The sequence below is a fragment of the Arachis duranensis genome, chromosome 1 (assembly GCF_000817695.3).
Source record: "Arachis duranensis cultivar V14167 chromosome 1, aradu.V14167.gnm2.J7QH, whole genome shotgun sequence".
NCBI classification, from domain to species: domain Eukaryota; kingdom Viridiplantae; phylum Streptophyta; class Magnoliopsida; order Fabales; family Fabaceae; genus Arachis; species Arachis duranensis.
The window spans coordinates 102,157,622-102,181,904 of NC_029772.3; the positions used below are offsets into that span (position 1 = coordinate 102,157,622).

The window sequence follows — 24,283 nt, forward strand, 5'->3', positions numbered from 1 at the left end:
GAAAAGAAAAAAGTGGTTGATGAGTTTTTTTTTGCTGTTATCTAGACAATTTGGTTAGAAAGAAATGATAGAATATTCAACAATCAAGGTTCAAGTGTGGTGGAAATTATTAACAGATCCTTTACAAGCTCCAATAAGTGGATAGGTGGCGAATCTTTTGGTTGTTGATAGTAATGTGGGAAATGACTATGGATTTTTTTTATAATTTTAGAGTTGTCAATTGTTGTTTTTTTTTTCTTTAATTCCACCTTGTTGTATTGAGCTCCTTTTACTAAAAAGAAAAACTATTTTATATAATTAGTATGTCTTACTAATTGTATTTTATTTAAAATAATTAAATTATATTTTATATAGCATCCTTTAAAGTATGAACAACCTTATGACATTTAGAAGTTGCACTCTTTTTTATACCATTTTCTTCTTCTTGTTGTCGTGTAAACATCATTTGAAAAATTATTTGTGATTGGAACATTTTATAAAAAATTAGGTAATTAGGTAATATATTAATATGTGTATTTATACAAATCTTTCAAACAATCAGTGCATATAATCAATTGTTTTCTTTAACTAATCAATTGGATAGGATTGACAATGGGTATGGTAGGGTTTTGGCTCTACCCTAACTTTATTCACGAGTTAGAAAATTTTTTTAAAACTCTACCCTACCTTATTCGCGAATTAAGAATCTCTCAACTCTAACCCTGTCCGTATTCTATGGTTCTAAACCCTATCCGCAGAAAATCAAAATTTTTTAAATAAATATAAATATCAATCATTTCAAATTTCATACATATTAATAAAAAATTGAGTGAACCTAATTTAAGAAACGGCATTAGGATTTCTGAATTCAAATTAAATAGCTAGTTTAATGGTTATTGCAAATTTTTATAAGGTACAAGTTGTGGGTTCAACACCAACTTTTTTCACTATATTAGTCTCTATAATTTTACCAAATTTTCAATTAAGTCTCTCCTAAACTAAAGATTTCCTAACTATTTTCTCAATTTCTAATTCGCTTTCACTCTTTTTTCTTCGTACAGACAAAACTAACTCTTCTTAGACAAAAATTCTTCACTTTTTCGGACTCTGACAAAAACTCTTCACTTTAAAATTTAAACCAACTAAAATTGGCCCAAATATAATTTCTTCTTGCCTACATTAAGCTGCAAGCCTCTAACACTAATTCTTATCAATAGAATTTGTTGTTGAATCCTAGAAAAACTTAGAAACCACACTGAATAACACTAATCCGGAAGTGACAGGTTCTGACCTATGTTTCCGACAGTTTTCACTGTTCTTATACCTATAATCTCTCTGCTTTCATCCCAATCAACACAAGACTGTCAATCTTCTCAAAATCAAATTCCAAATTCTCTCTCCTTTCGAGGGTCAGTAGTAACGGTCTTGATTCCACCTTACAATGCTCTTTATCCCTTTTGCTTTCAATATGTTCAAATTTCCTCTCTCTCATTTCTTTTCCTTGTTTATTGTGATATATATTTATTAGAACCTTATAGCTAAGTGTCACATTTTTTAAGGCCATGATGTTTCATTCAGAGATGTTATGTTAGAACAATTTAGTTATTTTTTAAAGTTTAAATAAGAGATTGGATTGTTATTTGAGTATATTATGTTGATGCGGAGTAATGAAATCAGCCTTGTGCCGATATGCTTTGTTAGTTGGTGATACCAGGAAATATTATTCAAAATTTAAGAATTTTTATTTTAATACATAAATTGTTTGTTCCTTGAAGTAGTAAAACTTTGGTAGTGTGTGTGCATAATATAAATTCAATATAGACAGCTATTTCATTTCATGTAATACTTACTTTTAATAGAAGAAAAAATCTGTTAAGAAACAAAAAGATTACAAGATAAGAGGAAAAAAAATTTTCTTTCCATGGGTTAGCTAGAAGGAAAAATTTATATGGATAATTGTATTATTATTTACTTATCTTGATATTTTTCTTTTATGTGGCCTTATTTGTCTGTATCTTAGGCCTAGATCATGATCCTCTGATTAGAGAGTAAGCTATAATTATTCTCTGAAAATATTCACTTGGTGAAAAGAAGTGTATTGACACTATAATACAATTTTCTAGTTGTATTAATCTTATTGCAAACCTCCTTAGATAAGAGTCTAGTGTGACATGTGAGGCAGCTACATGTCTTTTTGCGATCAATATCTTCAGTCAATCTATACAGAAATATTTTAGTAGATAGTGGAGCAGTAAAAGAGATAAATATATTTTTGAGGCAATCGTCATTGGCCACTGAGGTTATGACCTCTTATCCTATAAATTTCATTCATATTCACATATTTCACTGGTGTTTAAAATTGAGAATCTTTTGTATTCATTTTTGGCAGGTGAAAGAGCAGAGTATGAATACACTCTGAAATTTATCTGTTAATTGGAAGTTCTGCATAAGAATGATAAAGAGTGACATTCTACCATTATCTATTAAATACCTTGATGATGAGGATATGAAAGTAAAGGAAGTTGCAGGAGGCATTTTGGCAAATTTAGCATCGAACCGCAATAAACATGACGCGATGGTTGAAGTAGGTGCTATACCAAAATTTACATGCCATCCTGGTTTTACATGCTGAAAAGTATGATTTTGATCCTCCTCTTCAAAAAACGTGTATCTCCTATTGTCGAAGAAGAAATGACAGCAACTGCCTCACCACAAAAATAAAGATGTCTCTTTCTTATGAGAGTTTTGGAGCTAGAGATTTTTAAAGATAAGTGACTTTGATCTATGAGTATTCATAGAGTACGAGAAGTAAACAAAAGAGGAGAAAGGTTAAGAAGAGGCAAAGAAAGTCAGAACTTAGAGCCCTATTGAGTGAGTGGTTGGTAAAAGGTAAATGATGGGTATAATGGTCAATTTATCTATCTTTAACGATTTTTGTAATGTTTATTGTCAAAAGAGATCTAATTAAAAAAAAATTGGTATAGAGATCTAATTGAAAATTTAACAAAATTATAGGGACCAACAGAATAATTAAACCTATATAATATATTAGGAACGCGTGTAGGACCTGCAGGCAAACCAGCACTGCTCGCTACCCTACCCGAACGGGTTGGTCCAAGTTATGTGGTATGTTTTGCCGCCCTACAATTGGATCCCTCAACCGATCAATTAGATAGGTAATAAAATTGATTCACTTACACAAAACTGACTTTTTGCTCATAAAACAATCGATTGTTGTAGAGAAAAATATTTCTTCACTAATCAATCGATTTCTTGGATAAAAAATCCATTGTTTTACGAGTCTTCACTAATCAATCAATTTCTTAGATAAAAAAATCAATTGTTTTACAAGCAATTGAAAAAAAATCTTCACTAACCAATCAATTAACTGAATGTAAAAATCAATTGGTTTCTGAACCACGTAAAAGGCAAAGGACTTATGTTCACCAACCAATCGATTTCTTCAATGAAAAATCGATTGGATTTTTGCATATTGTAATTTCTGTAACTGCGAGGATCGCATACCTGTCATTCATAACGGCGATCATCGCACAACAAATTGATAATCACAGTAAAAGGAGATTTTTAAACTGTAATTGAAAATAAATTGATGACAGATTAAGAAATTGGTAATCTTTAAGTTTAAAAAAGATGAGACCAGAGTTTTCACATTAAAAAAAATAAATTTTATAATTAAATAATATATAAAAAGTTAATTAATAATTAGAATTAAATAAAAATTATTCAATAATTATTAAAAATTTTAAAAAAATATTTTATTATTAGAATCATTTAATAATACAGATATTATTGGACCGTCCAATCTTTTATTGTGAAACCTCCACATGATTCACTCATATTTTTTGCTCATTTTAATTCATGAGAATTTTCCATAAATTACTTAGTTTCAGATGCAAAGTATAATTAATATTCAGAAGCAACGATTTAGGGTATGGATATATGAAAACCTTTTATACTAATTCGTGGTATTTGATCGGAATTTACATTGAAAAATAAAGCTCATGTTAAACCTACAAATTACATATAAAAAGGACTTTATGTAATATTATTTTTTATTATTTTAAAGAGTAAATGCCTAAAATAGTCTCTGAATTTCAAATCGCTATTCAATTCAGTCTTTAATTTTTAAAAATGACCAACTAAATCCCTAAAATTCAAAAATATGCATCTCCGTTAGTCTCTCGCAGAAGTACCGTCTAAACATTGCTGATGTGGAACGTGAACTGTCATGTGGACATTCTAGTAAATGATGTCGTTAAGGGAGAGGATGCCCTAAGTGTGTGAAACGACGTCGTTCAACATCTTCTCCCCTTTGAATAAACAATTCTTGCTGGTCCCCCTTCCACTTCAACGTTTCCCACCAAAACCTCAGAAAAGCTTTCTCTTCCTCTCTGTCTGTTCATTCTCCCATACTTCCCACTTACATTTTTTCGCCAAGGATCATCCTTAGAATCTATTCTCTCCGGTCAGTGAAGGAGTTATCGATGAAGCATCACCTTCGCACACTGCCAACGGTGAGAGGTAACAGTTCATGTTGATCCTTCTCTTCCATTTTTTGTATTTCATTGAGGGTTCTTGATACTTATGTGTGAATGAGTTGTTGTATATGTAAGTGAATGGTTTAGAATGTTGTGGTTGTTAATGACGCAAATGTTAGGGTTTAGGGTTTCTGATATGAACCTTGTAACTACATGAATCATAATCTGGTTTTAGTTATAGTCAATAAGAAGTAAATACATGCGTTCTTATTACAAATATAGTGTTGATTTCTAGTTCTTTGCAATATGGTTGTTTTGCGACAAAATGATTAATACTGTCTGTTTTGTGCATTGTGCTGTAAGCTTCAGATGCCTGATCGATTGAAACTTATTTTTCACCATGGTGAAAAGTTTGAGACAGATCCTGGTGGAAATTTTATCTACACATCTGACTTGTATGATGAATGGGTTGGAGTCGATGAAGACTATCTTAACGTATTTGCGGTAATAGGTTATTATAAAGAATTGGGGTATGACAAGGCTGAAACATGTTGGTTTTTGGACCTTGAAGATGGGTTGGAGTTTGGTCTTAGGAGATTGCAAGTGGACCAGGACCTTGTTAATATGATCAAGCACTGCTACGAGAATAACAACGTCTTCCATATCTATTTTGAGCACAGACCTTCGGTTCCTGATATAATTGATGTAATGGAGTTGTCTGACGAGGATCATGCTATAGGCCAGAAGGTTGGAATGGAAGGCGTAGAAGAAGATAGAGTAGAAGGTGTTGAAGCTGTGAAGAAAATCAGCACAATATTAAGTCAACTTGAAGAACCAATTACCTTTATCCCAGTTGAACTGAAATCCACTACAGCCCACTGTCCCCTACCCACTGCCCCATGTCCACTTCCACCCCATCCATTGTCCCACAGCCCACTGCCCCCTAACCCACTGCCTCCAAGCCCATTGCTCCCAAATCCACTACCTCCCAGTCCACTGCCTCCAAGCCCATTGTTTCCAAGCTCACTGTCTCCCAACCCACTCCCTCCAAGCCTATTCCACCAAGATCTACTGCCCTCAATGTTAATGTCCACAAATCTTATTCACAGGCGAAGTCCCCTAAATCTCTATCCCAACCAAATCCCATTACATCTAAACTCATATCTCAGAAAGTCTGCTCTCAACCCACTCCCTCAACCAACAATGCATAAATCAAAAAACCCAGTGTTATACAAGCCACACATGCCACTTGACTGTGTGGACTCAAGAAGTGACAACGATGATGATGTTGGTCCTACCAGCGATAGGAGAAAAAGGAAGACTGGCAATGACATAATAAAGGCAAGAAAAAGACTATTAATGATGAAAATATTTTTCGTCCCCTTCAATGGATGCATCTGATTATGAGAAAGAAGAAAACTTGCAATGTATGTAAAGTATATTTTTTTATTATAATTAATGTGCATATGTATTGATTTTATTCTTTTTCTGTCAGTGATGTAATGCATGAATTTGTATGACAGTGTCTTTTTCTGATGATAGATGAAAATCTGATGAACTGAAGACTCCACTAGACTCTGAGGATGATGTAAACTTAACTGTGAATCCCATCTTTAATGATGCTGCCAAGTTTGGACATGTGAGGTTAGAGCTAGGTATGGAATTTACCACTAAGGATGCTTTTAAGAAAGGAGTTAGAAATTATACATTGCAAGAGGATATGGGTGTTAGGTACAAGAAAAATGACACTACTAGATATAAGGTGGTATGCAAAAATGAAGATTGTCCCTGGATGGTGTTTTGTTCTTATAACAAACCGAATGGATATTGGCAAATTAAGACCTTTAATAATGATCATACATGTTAGAGAACTTTAAAGAATAGATGTGCAACTAAATATTGGGTAACTGATGTACTTGTTAAGAAGGTTAGGAAGCTCCCAACATTTAGATACTATGCAGTTTTTAATTATTTTAAAGCAAAAACTGGAATACAATTGTCTAGGACTACAATTACAAGAGCTTTGGGTGATGCAAGGAAAATAGTGAGGGATGATGAAGCTGCAGAATATGCTAAACTCAGAGATTATGCAAAAGAGCTATTGAGATCTAATCCGGATTCAACTATCAAGTTAGGTGTTAGTCCAATGCCTAATGGAGAAGGTATATTTGAAAGGTTTTATGTCTGTTTGCATGGATGCAAGAAAGGTTTTGTGGGTGGCTGTAGACACTTAGTAGGACTTGATGGGGCTTTTTTGAAGACCTATTATGGAGGTTGGCTGTTGTGCGCCATGAGTCAAAACGCAAATAATCATGTGTACCCAATTGCATGGACAATTGTTCATATTGAAAACAAAGACAACTGGAAGTGGTTCTTGAAACTCTTACATAAAGAAATTTAGATGATAAAAAAACTATAATAACCAATAAAAATATTACAATGTCATTATTCAATTAATAAAAGGTCATTATTTTTTTAATGTATTTTTATTATGTTCTAAAATTGCATTATAACATATGTACTAATTTCTTACTGATTTGCCTAATATGCTTGTAAGAAGTAAATTACAATATTTGCTTGTTTAACATACAGTATTCTTTCAATTTCAATAGTTATACTAAACATAATTATCTTACTTTAATAAAAATTTATAACTATGGTATTAAGTTAAAATGTATTTTTAACTAATATTTATTATTAATTTAAATAATTAAACTCGTTGTTAATTAACATGAAAAAGAAATTTATATTGTATTTATTATCAATTATGATGATTATATTATTTTATAAACATTATTAAAATGTAAAACATTATATAAAATATTAACATAATTATTTTTTTCTACACTCGGGGTGACTATAAAATTTTGGATTTTTATTAAGACTTCGAATCAGATTTAAAAATAACAATTTCTTATTTTAATACTTTGTTAGCATAATTACTTTGTCACTCACATAAGCTTAAACAAGGGTATCTTAGTCTTCTTGTATCTGTTAACAATCTCAAATTCTCAAAAATATAATTTCTTATGAACCAAGAATCCATGATAAAGATCATCTTTTAGGTCTATTGAATTCTATTCTTTGAATTTAAATCTAAAAAAAAAATTGTGGTCTAGATATAACGTGAAAAATTGCATTCGGCCATATTATACAAACCAAATGAGCCAATGTATTTCTGTTCAAAATGGTCCATTTGGCAGGCAAGCCTAGTTTCTTTCATTTTTATTTTCTTTTATATATATATATATCAATTTTGTCTGGTTATATCAAATACCATTGCTAAGTAACAAAAGGGAAAGGGACAGCCATTATCATGTCTTCCTAAGTAACATCATAAATCTATGTTTTTTGATCAATAAAGTAGCCTCCAAATCTTAACCATTTATCTTTATGAGAATTTGAACTTATCAATTACACGTACAACTGTACAAGATTAATATTATGAATTGCAATTGACCTCTTCGAATAAATCAAAGTTTGTGGAGATAAATTACAAATTAGCCACTGTGTTTTGTTGTTTTGATCATAAATCATAAGAGTTGGTAATGAAATTTTCTTTTAGGTATTGACTTTTTTTTTTAAGGATGGCGCCTATATTTGTAGGAGAATAAAATATTGTTTTTGTTCCTACGTTTGGTTAAGTTTTAAAATTATCCCAAATGTTTAAATAGTCCTTTTTAAGTTTTTAACGTTTTAAAATTGTTTTAATATTGTCCTACCATTAGAGATCTGTTAACAAAATTGATGGTGGGATAAAATTGAGACGATTTTGAAATGTTAGAGATTTAAATAGGACGAAAATGTTGGGAACAAAAATGATACATTATTCTTAGAAGAATTACCAAATCAAGTAAAATGAAAGTAAATTTTAACAGAATGAATTGCATTACGAATTCAAGATTTTTATTCATCATAGAATAATTCTAGAATGACTAGTAGATAAACTTTCAGAAAAAGAAAAAAATGAATATGATACATATATAATAAAGTATAAATTATACCTTTTTGTTTCTAATGTATTAAACTTCTTTAATGTTTAATTTAAATAAATTTTATTTTGAAGAAAAATTATAATTTATTAAAAAATTAAAAGTAAAATTAATTAAATTAAATATTAAAAAAATTTGGTATATTAGAGACAAAAAGATATAATTTATACTTTATTGTATATGTACATACTCTTTTTTTTCTTTTCCGGAAATTTATATACTAGTCATTCTATAACCAATTTCTTTCGTTAAAATTCATTATCATTTTACTTAATTTGGTAATTTTTCTAAGAGTAATGTATCATTTTTGTTCCCAATATTTTTTTTCTATTCAAGTCTTTAACGTTTCAAAATCTTAATAGATCACTAACACTAGGATATTGAGTCAATTTTAAAATGTTAAAAACTTAAATTAAAAAAACGATTTAAACGTTAAAAATAACTGAAACTTACTCCAAACATTAGAGACAAAAAAGATAATTTTTTTTTTGTAGAAATTGCACTTATATATAATGTCAACAACTATTATAAAGTGGTTCATTTCTCATATTTACTCGTACACAATGGTGGGACATTCCTTCATTCTCTTTCCCAATGCTCATAATAAACGAGTTTGTAAAAAAATAACAATATTCTAGATTTGTTTAGAAAATGTCATGTTCACTTGTACTCTTGGGATAGAAAAGAATTTCTATTGGAAATACAGATTACAGTTTAGTGCTTTAGTATTAAGATCTGACTAATAAAATACATGTACACCAATAACCATAAAAAAATATTGAGTAAATAAAAACAAAAAAATTGATTAATTACTGATGAAATGGTAATGTAACAAACGAAAGGAAACCATTATCACAACTAATATTACAGTTAATAATATAAGCAGACACATTCGAAGCTGATGTTTATGATGGCTAAGCTAAAAAATCCATATGATTATATAAACTTTGTTGGGGCTCCTATCCTATCAAAACTGTTTTTTGAGGGTGTGGTGGGAAGAAACAACAAGCATTTTACAAAGCAGTGGTGCATATATATGCAGTTAATGCCTCACAAATTGCTTTTTAGAATGAAAATTTCTTTTTCCATGAGGGCTGCTGTGACTACTTCCATCAACTCTGCGCATGTTCTTCCTTTTCTTACTGCTGTTTAAGTTCAGAGTCACATTTGGTGGGTTTGCAAGACAGAAAGAAGCCGCTACGTCCTGCACAAGTACACCAATTAGTTGGAATTATTATCAATGATGTATTATCTATGCAACATGATTTCACCATTGAAATAATTCAATATAAGTTCAGTAACTATGATTATTTGCATTAACTTTTCTATTTCAAATTTTGGGATCTGAAGCCATGTCCGATTGTCCTATCTTGTGTAACCAACCGGTGAGATATTGAAATTAAGAAAAAACAAAACAGCCAGACAAAACAAAAGAGTGACGCAAGATGATTTCACTCAATTTACTGATATAGAAGAACGGAATTACAAGGAAGAAAAGATGATGGGTGTGATAGTAAGAGCCAGCCTTAATTCTTTCCAAAAGTCTGTCCCTTCCTCTCCCTAATTTGCTACTAATACTCTCCTCACTCCAATAATGAAAATCCGTTAGAATTATCCCTACTGACTATCTTTTACATTTTTCCCACTAACACTGTCACGATTCTCTTCCCTAGTCTTTCCTATTCTACCCTCCACTCTCTTCCTTCTAGTGTAATTTAAGGGCAGAGGAGACATTTGCTTCTCTTTATGATTAGAAGCTTCTATTCCTAATTCTTCATTCTTGCTTGGATCCGTAACATCTAGACATTGAAAAATGATACGTTGCCAGCACACTATTTGTATCTATCCTTTGATACAGCCTCACAATTGATGCACTTCGACCGAAAATACCTACATCTAATGATTTACTCTTGAAGATAACAAATACAACACAGATATCCTTCATTAATCTTCTGTTACCAATTTTATTTTTTGTTATTTTAGTGAACCATTTCAACACGGTCCTGTAATGATCAAATCATATATTGAATTTTGAAGAAATAGATCTCTAGAGGTCAGGAAAATAATTATATATAACAATTTGAAAACCGCACCTTCAGATCGAGGCGGTGTATATTGAATATATCCTTCATAGAATGTGAATTGTATGCCAATAGATAGGATCTATACGCATCTTTAGCCATCTTGTTTAGGAAAAAGTTGTTGACTACCAAATCCTCCTGCACAGTACAGATGGTGCTTTGTGAGATAAGCTGAGCTTTGTGCTACATACTAAACAAACATTTGATTAAAACAAGGGGAAGAAGAAGGAATATACCAGGTGAGATTGTACATTTGCCACCTTCTTTTCATCATATCCATACTCTTTCACAGGGACCTTAGCTGCCTGAAATTGAGCATTAAAAAATGTTTATTTTGATTATAAGCCGAGAGGCAAAGGTAGCAACCATGCCTCGAGTTTCTTCAGTAATCTATTTTGGAGCACTACTTTCTCATAAAGCAAAAACATTACCAGAAGCTATTAAAACTCATTCAGCATTAGAAAGCTGAGTATATCATTTTGTCATAATGAGAGAGAAACTGACCTTCAGATAACGAAGAAATTGTAATTCTTCAGGAATCAGGAACAGTAAAGCATTTCCTTTTCCACCTTCTCCACGAGCTGTTCTACCAACCCTGTGGATATATTCCTGGTATTGGTACCAATATAAAACATGTTATATAGATGATAAACATATAAGAATGCCAAAAATCAAATGAAAACAGGAATCACCTTCGGTTCATCTGGTGGATCATACTGCACAATCCAGTCCTACAACACACAAAAAGAAGGGGAAAAAAAGGCAGGCGATTAATAAAAAATTGAGGAAAACTAAAAGTGTCATACAGATGAGTTGAACAAATTTTGAAATAACTTGGTAATAAATATGACAATACCACAGCAGGTATGTCAAGTCCACGAGCAGCAACATCAGTACAGAGCAAGATCCCCTTTTCTGCTTTGCAGAAGTCAAAGAAGGTGGTTGTTCGGGTCTGCTGCTTTTGTTTTCCATGAATACTTGAGCAATTCAAATGAATATGATTAAGAATGTCTGTATGGAATTTCACAGAGTTACATGAAGAAAAAAACACCATCACTTTTTTTGAATGAAATCTCTTCAAGAAGGAATAGAGAACCATGAATCGCTTGGCACAGGGAACAACAACATAACCCTGCATTAACCCTTCATTTGTAACCTGCATGGATGAGGATGTTGTAAGTCACTATGGTAATATTGATGAACAAAATTTCAAAGATTACAATAAAGTAGGGAGATATCACCTTGGTTCTCCCATCATCTACATCAATATATATAGGCGTTGTCTGAAATGACAAGCGTGCAAGATCCTCAACCTGTAAGTTAAAACAAAAAACTACGGAGTCAGAATTTATTTTTAGGAAAGAACATAATGAAAGATAAAAGATGAATGAACAAACCTTCTTTGTTTGCGTAGCCGAAAATAAAGCCGTTTGCCTATTCTGTTCCATGAGAAATCAATTAGTCAAGCTCACAAATATATTAAGATCATATAATAAATATAAACGTAGTTGCCTTAATAATCATAAAGGGATATAACCAAAACTAAATAGACCTTTGTAGCAATCACTGCTCACTTAAAAAAAAAAAAAAAAGCTCTGTAGTGACAAAACATATTAGAACCTTTAAAGAGGAGTTCTTACCCAAGTCCTCAACCCGCATAACAATTTGGAAAGGGAAAAATGTTACAACTTATTTGTTAAGGTAGAAAACGAAATGTGTTTTAATCCACAAGTAGCTCAATGCATTTTTACTAAATACGTAATAGTAATGCCACGAAACAAGAAAGATTATAGTAATAGTAATAGTAATAGTAACTGGTAAATTAAATTAAGTCATTTTTTGTTAGATGTTAATATGTTTTCAAGGTCAATAATTCCATCCGCATGTGGAATAACATTATGCATTATTGGGACAAAAAGTGAAACAAATTTCAGATACCTTTGGAAGGATCTTAATAATCTGCTTCATTTCTTCCTCAAAGTTAGCTTCTAGTATCCTGTCAGCTTCATCGATCATGAGGCACTGCCAAATCACGCAGTAGGAGTTCATGGTAAGAGAATAGCTACAATTTAATATTACTTCAGATATCATGGCAAGGGCTTCAACAATATGTGAGGTCATGAGTTATTATTATCATCATCATCATCACAATGCTTCAAATCACGTAAATACTTGATAACTATATACTAGTATAATTGCTCAGCAAACTAGTCTTAACATATGTGCATACCATAGCAAGTTCACAAAAGGAGAAAAAATATAATAAAGAAGGGCACAATTTACCTTCAAGTTTTTATATATGAACCCTTTTGTATTCTGAAGATGATCCAGAAGACGACCAGGAGTTGCCACGAGCAGATTGACCCCTTTAGCAATGCGTTCGGCTTCGAGTTTTCTCGTCGAACCTCCAATAATCAATCCAAGAGTCTGCGAATGATACTTGAGGAGTTCCTTGGCTACAGCATGCGTCTAAAACACACAAACAAACATCAAATTCAATAAGCAAACAAATCAGCAATCATAAACAACCAACTTACAATCATATATCAAATGCATCACATTTTTTTTGAAAAGACAAACCTGAATTGCAAGCTCTCTGGTGGGGCAAATGATAATAACACCAGCACCATTACGAGGCGTGAACTGAACATTATAGAGAAGCTCCACAGCAGGGACCAGAAAAGCAAGGGTTTTCCCGGAACCGGTTCTGGCAGCGCCAAGAACATCTTTTCCTATTAGAAGATGTGGAATTGCCCTTGATTGAATCTGAGTCATGTATGAGAACCCCATATCCCGAATTGCCTTCGAAGTTGGTTCTGATAACCCTAGAGAAGAGAATTCATCGTTACTCATTATTCCACCGCCACCACCCTTATTCTTCTTCTCTTTCCTCTCTTCTTCCTTTTCTTCTTCTTCTTCTTCACCATTTTTATCAACGTAGCTATCTTCTTCCACTCCCTTCAACTTCTTATTCTTCTTCTTCTTGTTCGCATTGTTTTCCAAGGATTCTGCGCCCTCTTCTTGTTGAGGTTCAGCTGATTGGTTCTCTGATTCAGAATCCCGAGGCCGCTTCTTCTTATTCTTATTCTTCATCTTTTTCTTCGTTTCGTTCATAAAGATGGTTGAAGCTTGAAACTTTTCTTCTGTTTCAGGTGATTCTGCCATGGCTGGTGGTTCTAGAATTTTCAGAAGCTCAAGGCCACTCGCACGGTCGCGCCTTGTTCTACTTCTCTCTCTCACTCGTTAAACCCTAGTCATTCACCAAGATTCATATCTAACGTGTGGCGGTTTTTTTTGTTCCCCGTTTTTTTTTCTCGGTTTTTTTTGTCATCTACTCTTTCTTGGTATTTTTTTGTCCCATGTAAGATTCAAAGAAAAGATTTGGAGCCACTATTCAAGACATGGACTTCTCTCGCTGAAATAGGTCAATTATATTTTGGATTTCCTTTTGGGCTCAGCTACTCCAAAATGGCTAGGATTGGGCCCATCGCACTGATTCCTTTGTTCTATGCTCCATAGGTTAAAAATATAGTTTTAACCCAAAAAAAAAATTTAGAAAAATTTTATACCAAATCCAAAGAAAAAAGCACCAATTCGCTTAATCAAGTGTGACAAATTTAAATGGCGTCAATGGAGTTTATATTCGCGGCAGATTAAGTTATTAGTCTGTTGAGTTGAGAAATATTGTAAAAACAAAAAAAATAAAAAAATACATTGTGCTTATAAAAAAATATAAAATAAAAATTTGTGAATGTCAAAATAATAATAATAATAATAAATTTGTGAAATGTGATTAAGTTAATATGTTTATTAGCCGTAAAAGTTTGAGCTGGCATTGTTTTTCCAAATCTTTGTTCCTCAATGAATTTCTATTGACCAAAGGAAACATGGCATCGACATTTTGTTTGAAATTTTAAGCAAAATAATTTATCCTTCTAACGAATTTGCTTAAATATCCTTTCAAGTTTCAACTGCCAAACAATTGAAGTCTATTTAATTCTCCTGAACTCCATTTAATCCATTCCATACCAGGTACCACCAATCTAGAATCTGAATTCTCTAAATTTTGAATTTTACTTTAAAGAATAAAGTATAATTTCTAATCATTTATTTTATAGATAGGACAAAAAAAAATATGAGAAAAAAATTATTTAAAAGTAAGAAATTACACTTTATCCTTTAAAGTAAAAATTCAAAATTTAGAGAATCTAAATTCAATAATCTAAGAATAAAGAATGTTAACTTTTCTATATCATCCCTCAAATTTAAATAAGCATTTAAGTAATGTTGATAGAGTTTCTTGTTATGTGTAGAGGCAATTAGAAAATAACAAGAAAAGAATTCATTATGAAAAAAAAAGAAGAAAATAGTTTGTGGTAGGACATTCGTTAATAGTTTGTGTATCATTATTGGTACTCATTAGAGAGACATGTAGGGGACATTATATAGCAGAAAATTTGAGGAAACTAGGGAAAAAAACAATAAAAAGGGAGCATAATGATGAAGATTTATACCCCATTTAATGTACACAAAAATTTATCATAATCTATTTGCACTAGTTAATGTAATCACCTGAAAGGAAATAATCTAAAATTGGTCACAAACTTCATTATAGCAATTGCACCTAATTATGTTCCATTAAGCAGCTAAATGATATATCACATAGAATGGGATAAAATAACAGGGAAAAACCAATCACCAAACATTGTTGGCCCCATTGCATTTCATTGATGTTTTTCTTTTTCTTTCATAAGCCGAAAGGAAACAGAAATATAATTAGGCTCTAAACTCCTAAAGCCTTTGTTTGGTAAGAAAGGCCCACTAAAATAGTGGATTTAACAATAATCATTGTTAAGTGCACTAGTACCTCCCACACACACAAAAGAGATTACCTATTCATTGAAAAACCATTCATGAACGAAATTATGAGATCAATACTTCTATATCTGCGCCCGTCTTGTGCATGCAGCAACCCATTGGCCAGCGACAAACCCTTAAATGGAGCTCAGTACCGCGACGGATTAGTCCTTGACCTGTCGGGTTGGGGGATACCGTGGGAAACCAAAAAAATACTTCTATATCTGCGCAATTGTTATTAGGGTATTTTTATTTTTATTATAAGGCACGATTGTTTATAATTATGCCCTGATTCTCCCTTAGTTAATTCATTAATTGGTAGCATTCAAATTTTGTGTAATGTAATCACGTGTGTTGCTTGCCTTGGAAGTTCAATCACATCTTTGATAAACTCAACAAGCTAAAATAAAAACAGAACAATTTTAGTGAAACAATGCCAATAATATGGTTTATACGTTATAATGATTTTCCATTGTCTAGTACTTAGTGATTTAGACTTTGAAGCAAATTTTTCATTAGCACGCAAAGTCGCAAGTAAAATACAAAGATGTATGTTATGGTAAATAAAAAATGGTAAAACATAAAAATTCATTTTGATAGATAATTACATAACTTAATTAGAAAAATATGTCATTTTATTTTTATTATTTTTTTAATATAAGTTTATACATTTCTCTTCATTCTTTTCACAAAGTAACTCTATCATAAATTGTCTAAAGAGCAATGCTAGGGGCCAGCAATTTTTGTGATTGTTAGCCATCAACTAGCCATCAATAATGATTTGATGGTGTGAGATTGGTATGAGATTTCATCCAATGGCTCACCTTCCCCTGCTGGTTACATGCTGGCCAAAATTCAATAAAACTGCTGGCCCCTAGACTTTTCCTTGTCTAAATATAAATACAAACACTCCGTCATAATTTTTACTATCTATTAAAATTACCTTTGCACTAATAATTAGAATCAAATTCGCATAAATACAATTAACTATATCATAATATCGATGATATTTTCTTGTTTATTTACTTGGTTTATTCTATCATAATTTCCATTTACTCTAAACTAGACAGTAACCAAAAAGAAACACATGTTAGTTGGATATATCATAGGAAAAATTTGAAGTGTATCGAAAAATATCAGCATTTCAATTGTTTTAATCGTTGATTTTAATTAATATATATTATATATATTTTTTATAATTCAAATCAACCGTTAAAATAATTGGATTATTGACATTTTCCATACACTTAAAACTCTTCCTATATCATATCATATAGGGATGTGCATGGCCCGACCCGACCCGAAGATCCGGCCCGGTCCCGAACACTTTTGGGGTTAATTTGGTGTGATTTCATCGGGTCTAGGGCCGGGTATGGGTCTTAAAAATAGACCCGGTCATTATTTCGAGTCGGGTCCGGGCCATATCTCGGGTCACCCGAAATCGGCCCGGTGGCCCGGTCATCATACACAATTAATATTTTGTGTTATTAGTGATGGATCATGCACACCCCTAGATGGATGATGGCTATTATTATGTGAAATTTAAGTATTGTAAACTTTAATATTTTGTATTACTAGTCATTATATATAAGACTATAAGTTAATGTTTTATATTTAAAATGCATAAGACTTTAGACTAATGCATAATCTTGTGTTATTTGTATTAATTTAAATATTTGGTGTTATTAGGCAATATTAGTATTGATTATGGTTATGCTTTAATTTTAGAGAAAAGTTGGTTCTTATTATATTTTTCTAAGTGAATTTTACCATGTCAAATAATAGTTGGAGTCTTGGAAATTTGGATATTTTTACATGCTAACTTACAAGAAGGTATCAACGTAACATAATGTTAACGGCCCGATTTTCACCCGGTTTTTACCCGGTATAATCGTGGCCCGAAAGTGTATAGGTTTCATCGGGTCTAGGGTCGGATTCGGGTCTAACAAATAGGCCCGGTATATATTTCGGGCCGGATCTGGGTCACATTAAACCCGGTTTCACCAGGCCCATGCACACCCCTAATATCATATATGTATATTATTAAATTAAAATAAATTCCTCATTTATGGTGAAGGTAAGATTCCCGTGCATTAGGGAGTAGTAGCAAATATTATCCAAAGTGGACCCCCACATTAGATAACCGTTTGGGATCTTCACATTTGAGTATTTGACCGTTACTCCCAAAATCCCCATTCAAATTTTTCCATTTCAAAACTTTTCAGTTTTCAGTATTTCCACTCCCTCAATCACTCTAAAAAGTCAACTCAAACGGTCAAACCCCAAAGGGTAAACTGTAAACTAATACTCGTTCGATTTCCCTCCTAAACCAACGGCTCAGATTCACCTAAAAATCAAAATTCCAAATCTCGCACACACATTTACACAAACACCTAGAATGCAAACAAAACACTACTACTCTTTCTTCTTCAGCTAAACACTGTTTCTTTCTTCCTTTTCTTTCTTTACTCTTCCGCCGGAAAAGTTTCCGACTTTAAGAACTGCCACAAAGCTTCCTCTTTAGCTGGGTCGATCTCAAATTCTTCTTGGCATGTCACCGTAGAAGCAAAAGAACCGAAGAATCTCGAGATAATGCCGGTTTCGACACGGTCTCAGATGACGCCGAACCCGGTTCGAGACGAACCGGACTCGCGGCTGAGGAACCCGCACCATGGCCTGAAGGAGAAGCTTAGGGCACTGACAATGCTCTACGAGCAGCAGAAGCAAGCTTCTCAAGCTCTCAAGAACCCTTCCCTGAAGTTCCAAAATGAACAGAGCAACGAAAACAACAGACAAGAACAGAGTAAAACAGAGAGCAGAATCATGAGAGAGAACAAAATGTACAGCCTTCTTCCAAATTCGACCGTTACAAGAACCTTCGTGTTGCCACAACCACTACCACCACCACCACCACCACCATCACGCGCCGCCACCGCCACTGCCGCCGACGAAGACACAAAGGAGAACCTTCCAGTTCTTGGAACCGACCGAATCGTTGGGTTTTCGTGCCAGAGAAAATCCACAACGACGAAAAATACAACAATGGTTTCGGATTCTGGTTCCAACACGGTGGCTAGGAAGCTGTCGATGGGGGCAGCGGCGGCGCCGGTGGCGACGTCGGCGGAGGAGAGTTCGGAGAAACAGGGGAAGGTGGATGGGAATGGGAGCAGGATCCTTGTGTTTGTGAGGCTTAGGCCTATGAACAAGAAGGAGAAAGAAGCGGGTTCACGGTGCTCCGTTAGGGTCGTTAATCGCCGTGACGTTTATCTAACGGAATTTGCAAACGAGAACGATTATCTGAGGCTGAATAGGGTTCGTGGAAGGCACTTCACTTTTGATGCTGCGTTTCCTGAATCGGCTACTCAGCAAGAAGTTTATTCAACTACGTGAGTTTCATTTTATGGATTTTAAAAATTTTCAATAATTTTCATGTTTTGTGCTGAAACTGGAATCAATGGTTTTTATGGTAAAAGAGCTAGCTTTAGTTGCTATTTTTTTTGGAAAGTTGCTGAATTTTCATCTATTGATCAATGTTACTTACTTCATTGCTATGAATTATGATTAGTTGATTACCATATTGGAGAAATTTGTAGGTTTATGAATGTAGACATTGATAGTACCATCAATGTTGCTTCTTTCTGTATTCATTTTGAAACTAAGTGTTTGTGAATCAGCTAAGACTGAATTCAAATTCAAAGTTGTTTATGATTAAAAAATTGTTGAGACAGCTTTTTGAGATTTGACATACCAAAAACATTTATTCAGCAAGCATTCAAGAATCTTTTATTGGCTTGTGCATTGACTTTTCAAATTTTCAGGACCTCAGAACTAGTGGAAGCAGTTCTGCAAGGGAGGAATGGTTCAGTGTTCTGTTATGGTGCCACGGGAGCTGGAAAGACTTACACCATGCTCGGCACGGTAGAGAATCCTGGAGTGATGGTATTGGCAATCAAAGATGTTTTTAGCAAAATCAGGCAGAGAAGTTGTGATGGGAACCATGTTGTTCATCTGTCGTATCTTGAGGTCTACAATGAAACAGTTAGGGATTTACTTTCCCCTGGAAGGCCTCTGGTTCTTAGAGAAGATAAACAGGTTTGCTTCTTCACCTTGCGAATAGAAGCTTATTGTGTATCCAACAAACCACTACTGAAAGTTTATAATGTGTGATGGGAGATGTTAGTGGAAGTTTTGTGATGTGATTGTAAGTTCTTGAAGAAGGTTAATGTGTTTAATTAATGCCATTGTTTATCATATTGCTTGCTACCTGTGCCACCATGATTATGATGATGAGATCATGAAAATTTGCATAAATTCATCCCATGAATTCCTGAGTTTCAAGTTTATGAATTTTGGTCCCCAGGTTGAGTGCTTGAGTTCACTTTTATGATTCAAGAACATAAGTAATATTATTCAAACATAAAAAATTTTGTGATCCAAGTTGACTATGCATTATCTTTTACTTTTTAATGACATCTGATGATACATTGTCCAAACATTTTATAGGGGATTGTGGCAGCAGGTCTTACACAATATAGAGCTTATTCCACAGATGAAGTAATGTTCTCATCCCTTTTAGTGAATTCCAATTTTTATAAGTAGTTGAGTTTGAACTTTGAACCTTATTTAACATTGTATTCACCTTGGTTGGTTGATGCAGGTTATGGCATTGCTGCAACAAGGAAATCAGAACAGAACCACCGAACCAACTCGTGCGAATGAAACATCTTCGCGTTCACATGCAATTTTGCAGGTGACTAACTAACAAAATCCACCTTATGATTGTGACATGTTCTACTCACTAACAAAATCCACCTTATTTTTGTTACATATAGGTTGTGATTGAATACCGAGTTAGGGATGCAGCGATGAATATAGTTAATCGTGTGGGAAAGCTCTCATTGATTGATCTTGCAGGGTCAGAGAGAGCTCTTGCCACAGATCAAAGAACACTTAGATCTCTTGAGGGCGCTAACATAAACCGGTCTCTCCTTGCACTAAGCAGCTGCATAAATGCTCTTGTGGAAGGCAAAAAACACATACCATATAGGAATTCCAAACTCACTCAACTCCTCAAGGACTCATTAGGAGGAACATGTAACACTATCATGATTGCGAATATAAGCCCAAGTAACCTCTCATTTGGCGAAACACAGAATACTGTTCACTGGGCCGATAGAGCCAAGGAGATTCGGACAAAGGTTGAATCCTCTTTACCATTACAAGCTATTACTTCCCTCTGTTCCGAAGTTTTCATCATGTTGTACATTAAACACATTTATAACTCTATCTTTATACGAATTTTCAAAGCAACAAATATTTTGGAAGGAAAGTAGTATCATACTATCAGCATGTCAAAAACTAAACATATTTGTGATGGCATTGAATAAATAAGGTAATCTGTTCATGCAGGTAAGAGATGCTAATGAGGATCAATTGCCAGTGCCGGAGACAGAAACTGACCAGGCCAAGTTGGTAATCGAGCTGCAAAAGGAGAATCGTGAATTGAGAATGCAGCTAGCAAAGCAGCAACAGAAATTGTTGACTGTTCAAGCACAGTCCTTGGCTGCGCAATCCTCTCCAACACCGCCTTCAGCTTCAGCTCTTTCTACTCCTCCAACATCCACACAGCCTAACGAAAAACGAAGGACTAGATCTTCTTTCCTCTCGGGAACTTGTTTCACTCCAGAATCCAACAAGAAGAAAGGAGCTGAGCTAGCTGTGAGAACACTCAACCGAACCGTGAAAGCACTGGAGGCAGAGATCGAGAGAATGAAGAAAGATCATAGTTTGCAGCTAAAGCAAAAAGATGATCTTATTCGCGAGCTTTCACAAAAGGGTGGAATTCAAACCACTGCAGCAACAACAGCAGAAGAAGTAAGGAAGAGAGTGTTGACCAGGGCTAGCCTAAGGCTAAAGGAGTCAAGCAATGGCGAGTTGAAGAGTCCAAGCCATCGCTTTCGATCACCAGTCCAAGTTGCCAAGAAGAGAAGCTTTTGGGACATAACCACATCTAACAGCCCATCTATTGCAACATTTAATGGCAGAAAAACCAGAAGTCATGTCATTCCTGAACCTACTACTGCACCCCCTCCATCAATGCTTCTTCAGGTATAGTACTTTCTTGCTCCTTGTGAAAATTTTAAGATTTTCATAATTGATCATATTTTCACCAACCCCATGTTTATCTTCATCTTTACTTCTCAATGGTGAAAATCAATACAGCATTCATTTTTTGTAACCAAAGCAAATAACAAATCTATTTTTCTTGTTTGCATTGTCTCCATATACTTTTGGTTGTATTATACAGCCTGGTTTTGCTCGGCAAAAAGCGAATATTTAAAGTGATTTACACAAAAAGGAGGGGAAGATGAAGTTGCTTAGAACACAAGGAAGCTCAGTTTGAGAGATCTCATTGCAAACATGATGTGCACCTCAAATGAATAAGGAAACAGTTCAATCAACTGCAAGACCCCAAGTGTGCTGCTTCTCACTCATCATCACCCCCCCAAACTGAACCATGTTCATTATTTCAGGCTATTGAAGTTTCTTGAGGAAACTATAAAATCTTTTATTATGTATGTACATTCACTGTTTCCTCAACCTCAATACACCATACTTTTATAGACTTTAACAAGAGAAAAAAATCAGATGTAATGTGAATTTGTGTTAGGTTTGATAATGACATGTACTTGTAGATTAGGGTCAATTTTAAGTAGTCAAATCTTTTCATTATTTGATTTCAGTTTCGACAAGGTTGTTTTCATTGTACAATCCAAGTTTGTTAATTTTGACAAGATTAATTAATATATTTGTTTCTTTATTATTGTATTCATGACCTTTGATGCTGACTTAAACATCTAATCCCCATTGAAAATACTGTACAATTATGACACAAGTTGGATAACCAACATGTGAATTTGTGGTGCATACACTTTGAAAATTTAATAGCAATGTGGTAGCTGATTGACTGATTATTACAAGAGAACTACTATTTTTATTTATGGATCAAGACTCTAAGGTGAAGAAGTTGGAAAAGTGGTATGAAAGATTAATCACTTTTAAATTAGGATAATGAAACACACATTTTATGAGAGTTATGAATTTAATATACTTCTTCACATTATTTTACTAATTTTCTCACTTTAGAATATCTAAATTCTTTAGTTATGTTAAAACTCAAAGAGTTTAATTTTGATTTGTAGTACAAAATATTTTATATAATTATCTAACTACATCTGTTTTTTTTTATTACCATTTATGCGATTAATATAAAATATAGTTAGTTTTTCTAATATAACATTATGTAATTGAATGCATATGTAAAATTGTATGTTTTAAAATTAAATTCAAACTTAAAAGTAACAAAATAAGAGTTGTGTTACATTAACTCTTAACATTTGATACTCATATCATCTTAACACCACACCCAAAGATAAGCAAGTAGTTTTTTCTAAGATATTGAGAAAAGTGATGTTATTTGAATATCTAAAAGTAATTGTTAATTTGATATCAAATATGATTTAAAAATAACAAAAATAAGTTTTAGTATTTTAAAAAGGGGGGTAAACTATTAAAAATGTGCTCGAATAATTTTGACGCTGATAAAAATGCACCCGAATTTCTTTATCGAGAAAATGCCCTCAAATAATTTTAAAATGCGACAAAAATATCCAACATTAAATATGTATTTCTCAAAAAATACTTTAGAAATTGAATTTTGATAGGATTTTTTACAATCATGATTAGAAAAATGAGATATTATTATTCTTAAAATTTGTTGATTTTTCGCTAAGTATATATTTTTTGTGATTTTTTAAAAGTATTATTAATTATTGACAAAAAAAATCGCAAAAAAATTATATATATACTCAGCGGAAAAATCACCAAATTTTAAGGATAAAAACATCTCATTTTTCTAATCATGCTTGCAAAAAGTGCATTAAAATTCAATCTTTAAACCATTTTTTGAAAATACATATTTAATGTTAGATATTTTTGTGGCGTTTTAAAATTATTTGAGGACACTTTTATCGATAACAAAATTTGGATGCATTTTTATCAGCGCCAAAATTATTCGAGTGTATTTTTGGTGGTTTACTCTTTAAAAAAATCACAAAATAAGTTTTTTTTTTTTATCATTTAGGCATTAGTAACATCACTTTAATGATAACTACTAAGAAGTAAGAAACAAGAGAAGATTAAATTTTACCATACCAGATAGTGCAATCCATGAACTAAGAGAAAGTCTTCCTCTGCATATATATTTTCTTTCTTATTTGTTAAAATAAAAGTAATTACAAAGCTCAATGAAATTCCATTGATCTACCTAAAGATTGGAAAGATCTATGGCAGATAGAAAGATCTCCTAGGTAGTAGGTACAAGTCCCAACAGATCAAAGAAACAAATGACAAATCACAAGATATCTGTGCAAAAAGCCAAAGTGTGCTGTGACATTTTTCTGAACCAACATATCATGCAATAGTTGATATAAGAAAAGGATATTCCTTTAACATGTAAATAACTAAATTTTGGACTTCATATCAACACTAACGTTTAGATATTCAATTAATACTACTCTTTATAAAATAAACTCACATTGTAGTAGTAGACCTCATAACAGCTGCTATATATTTGAGCAAATAGGTGCTGTCCCTTTCTAGCCATTATTTTCTAATGTATGCCAAAAAAAAGTGTGAACCTTAGCTTACATAGATCATAGATGAGAATCCCATAGCTTAGTGACACAACCTGGTGGAAAAGTGTAGTAATAATCTTTGATTCCCGACCAAAAAGAAGACACAAAACAATTATAGACTGCATAGCATCAACCTGAAGTCCCCTTTAATTATAATAACTATTTGGTCTAATTCATCA

At 33.1% G+C, this 24,283-nt stretch overlaps 2 protein-coding genes across 2 annotated transcripts; one reads left to right on the forward strand and one right to left on the reverse strand.

The window, feature by feature from the left end:
- Window positions 1-9,253: 9,253 nt before the first annotated feature.
- Window positions 9,254-13,819, reverse strand: LOC107469235 (DEAD-box ATP-dependent RNA helicase 27). Its single transcript, XM_016088614.3, has 11 exons — window positions 13,132-13,819; window positions 12,835-13,020; window positions 12,490-12,573; window positions 11,949-11,990; window positions 11,793-11,864; window positions 11,408-11,707; window positions 11,244-11,282; window positions 11,056-11,160; window positions 10,788-10,856; window positions 10,564-10,689; window positions 9,254-9,674 (listed from the first exon to the last, which is right to left on the reverse strand). The coding sequence occupies exons 1-11, from the start codon at window positions 13,714-13,716 to the stop codon at window positions 9,513-9,515; spliced, it is 1,770 nt and encodes a 589-aa protein (XP_015944100.1). The 5' UTR covers window positions 13,717-13,819; the 3' UTR covers window positions 9,254-9,512.
- A 3,793-nt stretch (window positions 13,820-17,612) lies between these two features.
- On the forward strand, window positions 17,613-22,231 carry LOC107469223 (kinesin-like protein KIN-8A). Its single transcript, XM_016088604.3, has 7 exons — window positions 17,613-18,794; window positions 19,227-19,500; window positions 19,912-19,962; window positions 20,066-20,158; window positions 20,241-20,606; window positions 20,818-21,516; window positions 21,716-22,231. Exons 1-7 carry the CDS (start codon window positions 18,001-18,003, stop codon window positions 21,746-21,748), a joined length of 2,310 nt encoding a protein of 769 aa, XP_015944090.1. The 5' UTR covers window positions 17,613-18,000; the 3' UTR covers window positions 21,749-22,231.
- Window positions 22,232-24,283: the final 2,052 nt, after the last annotated feature.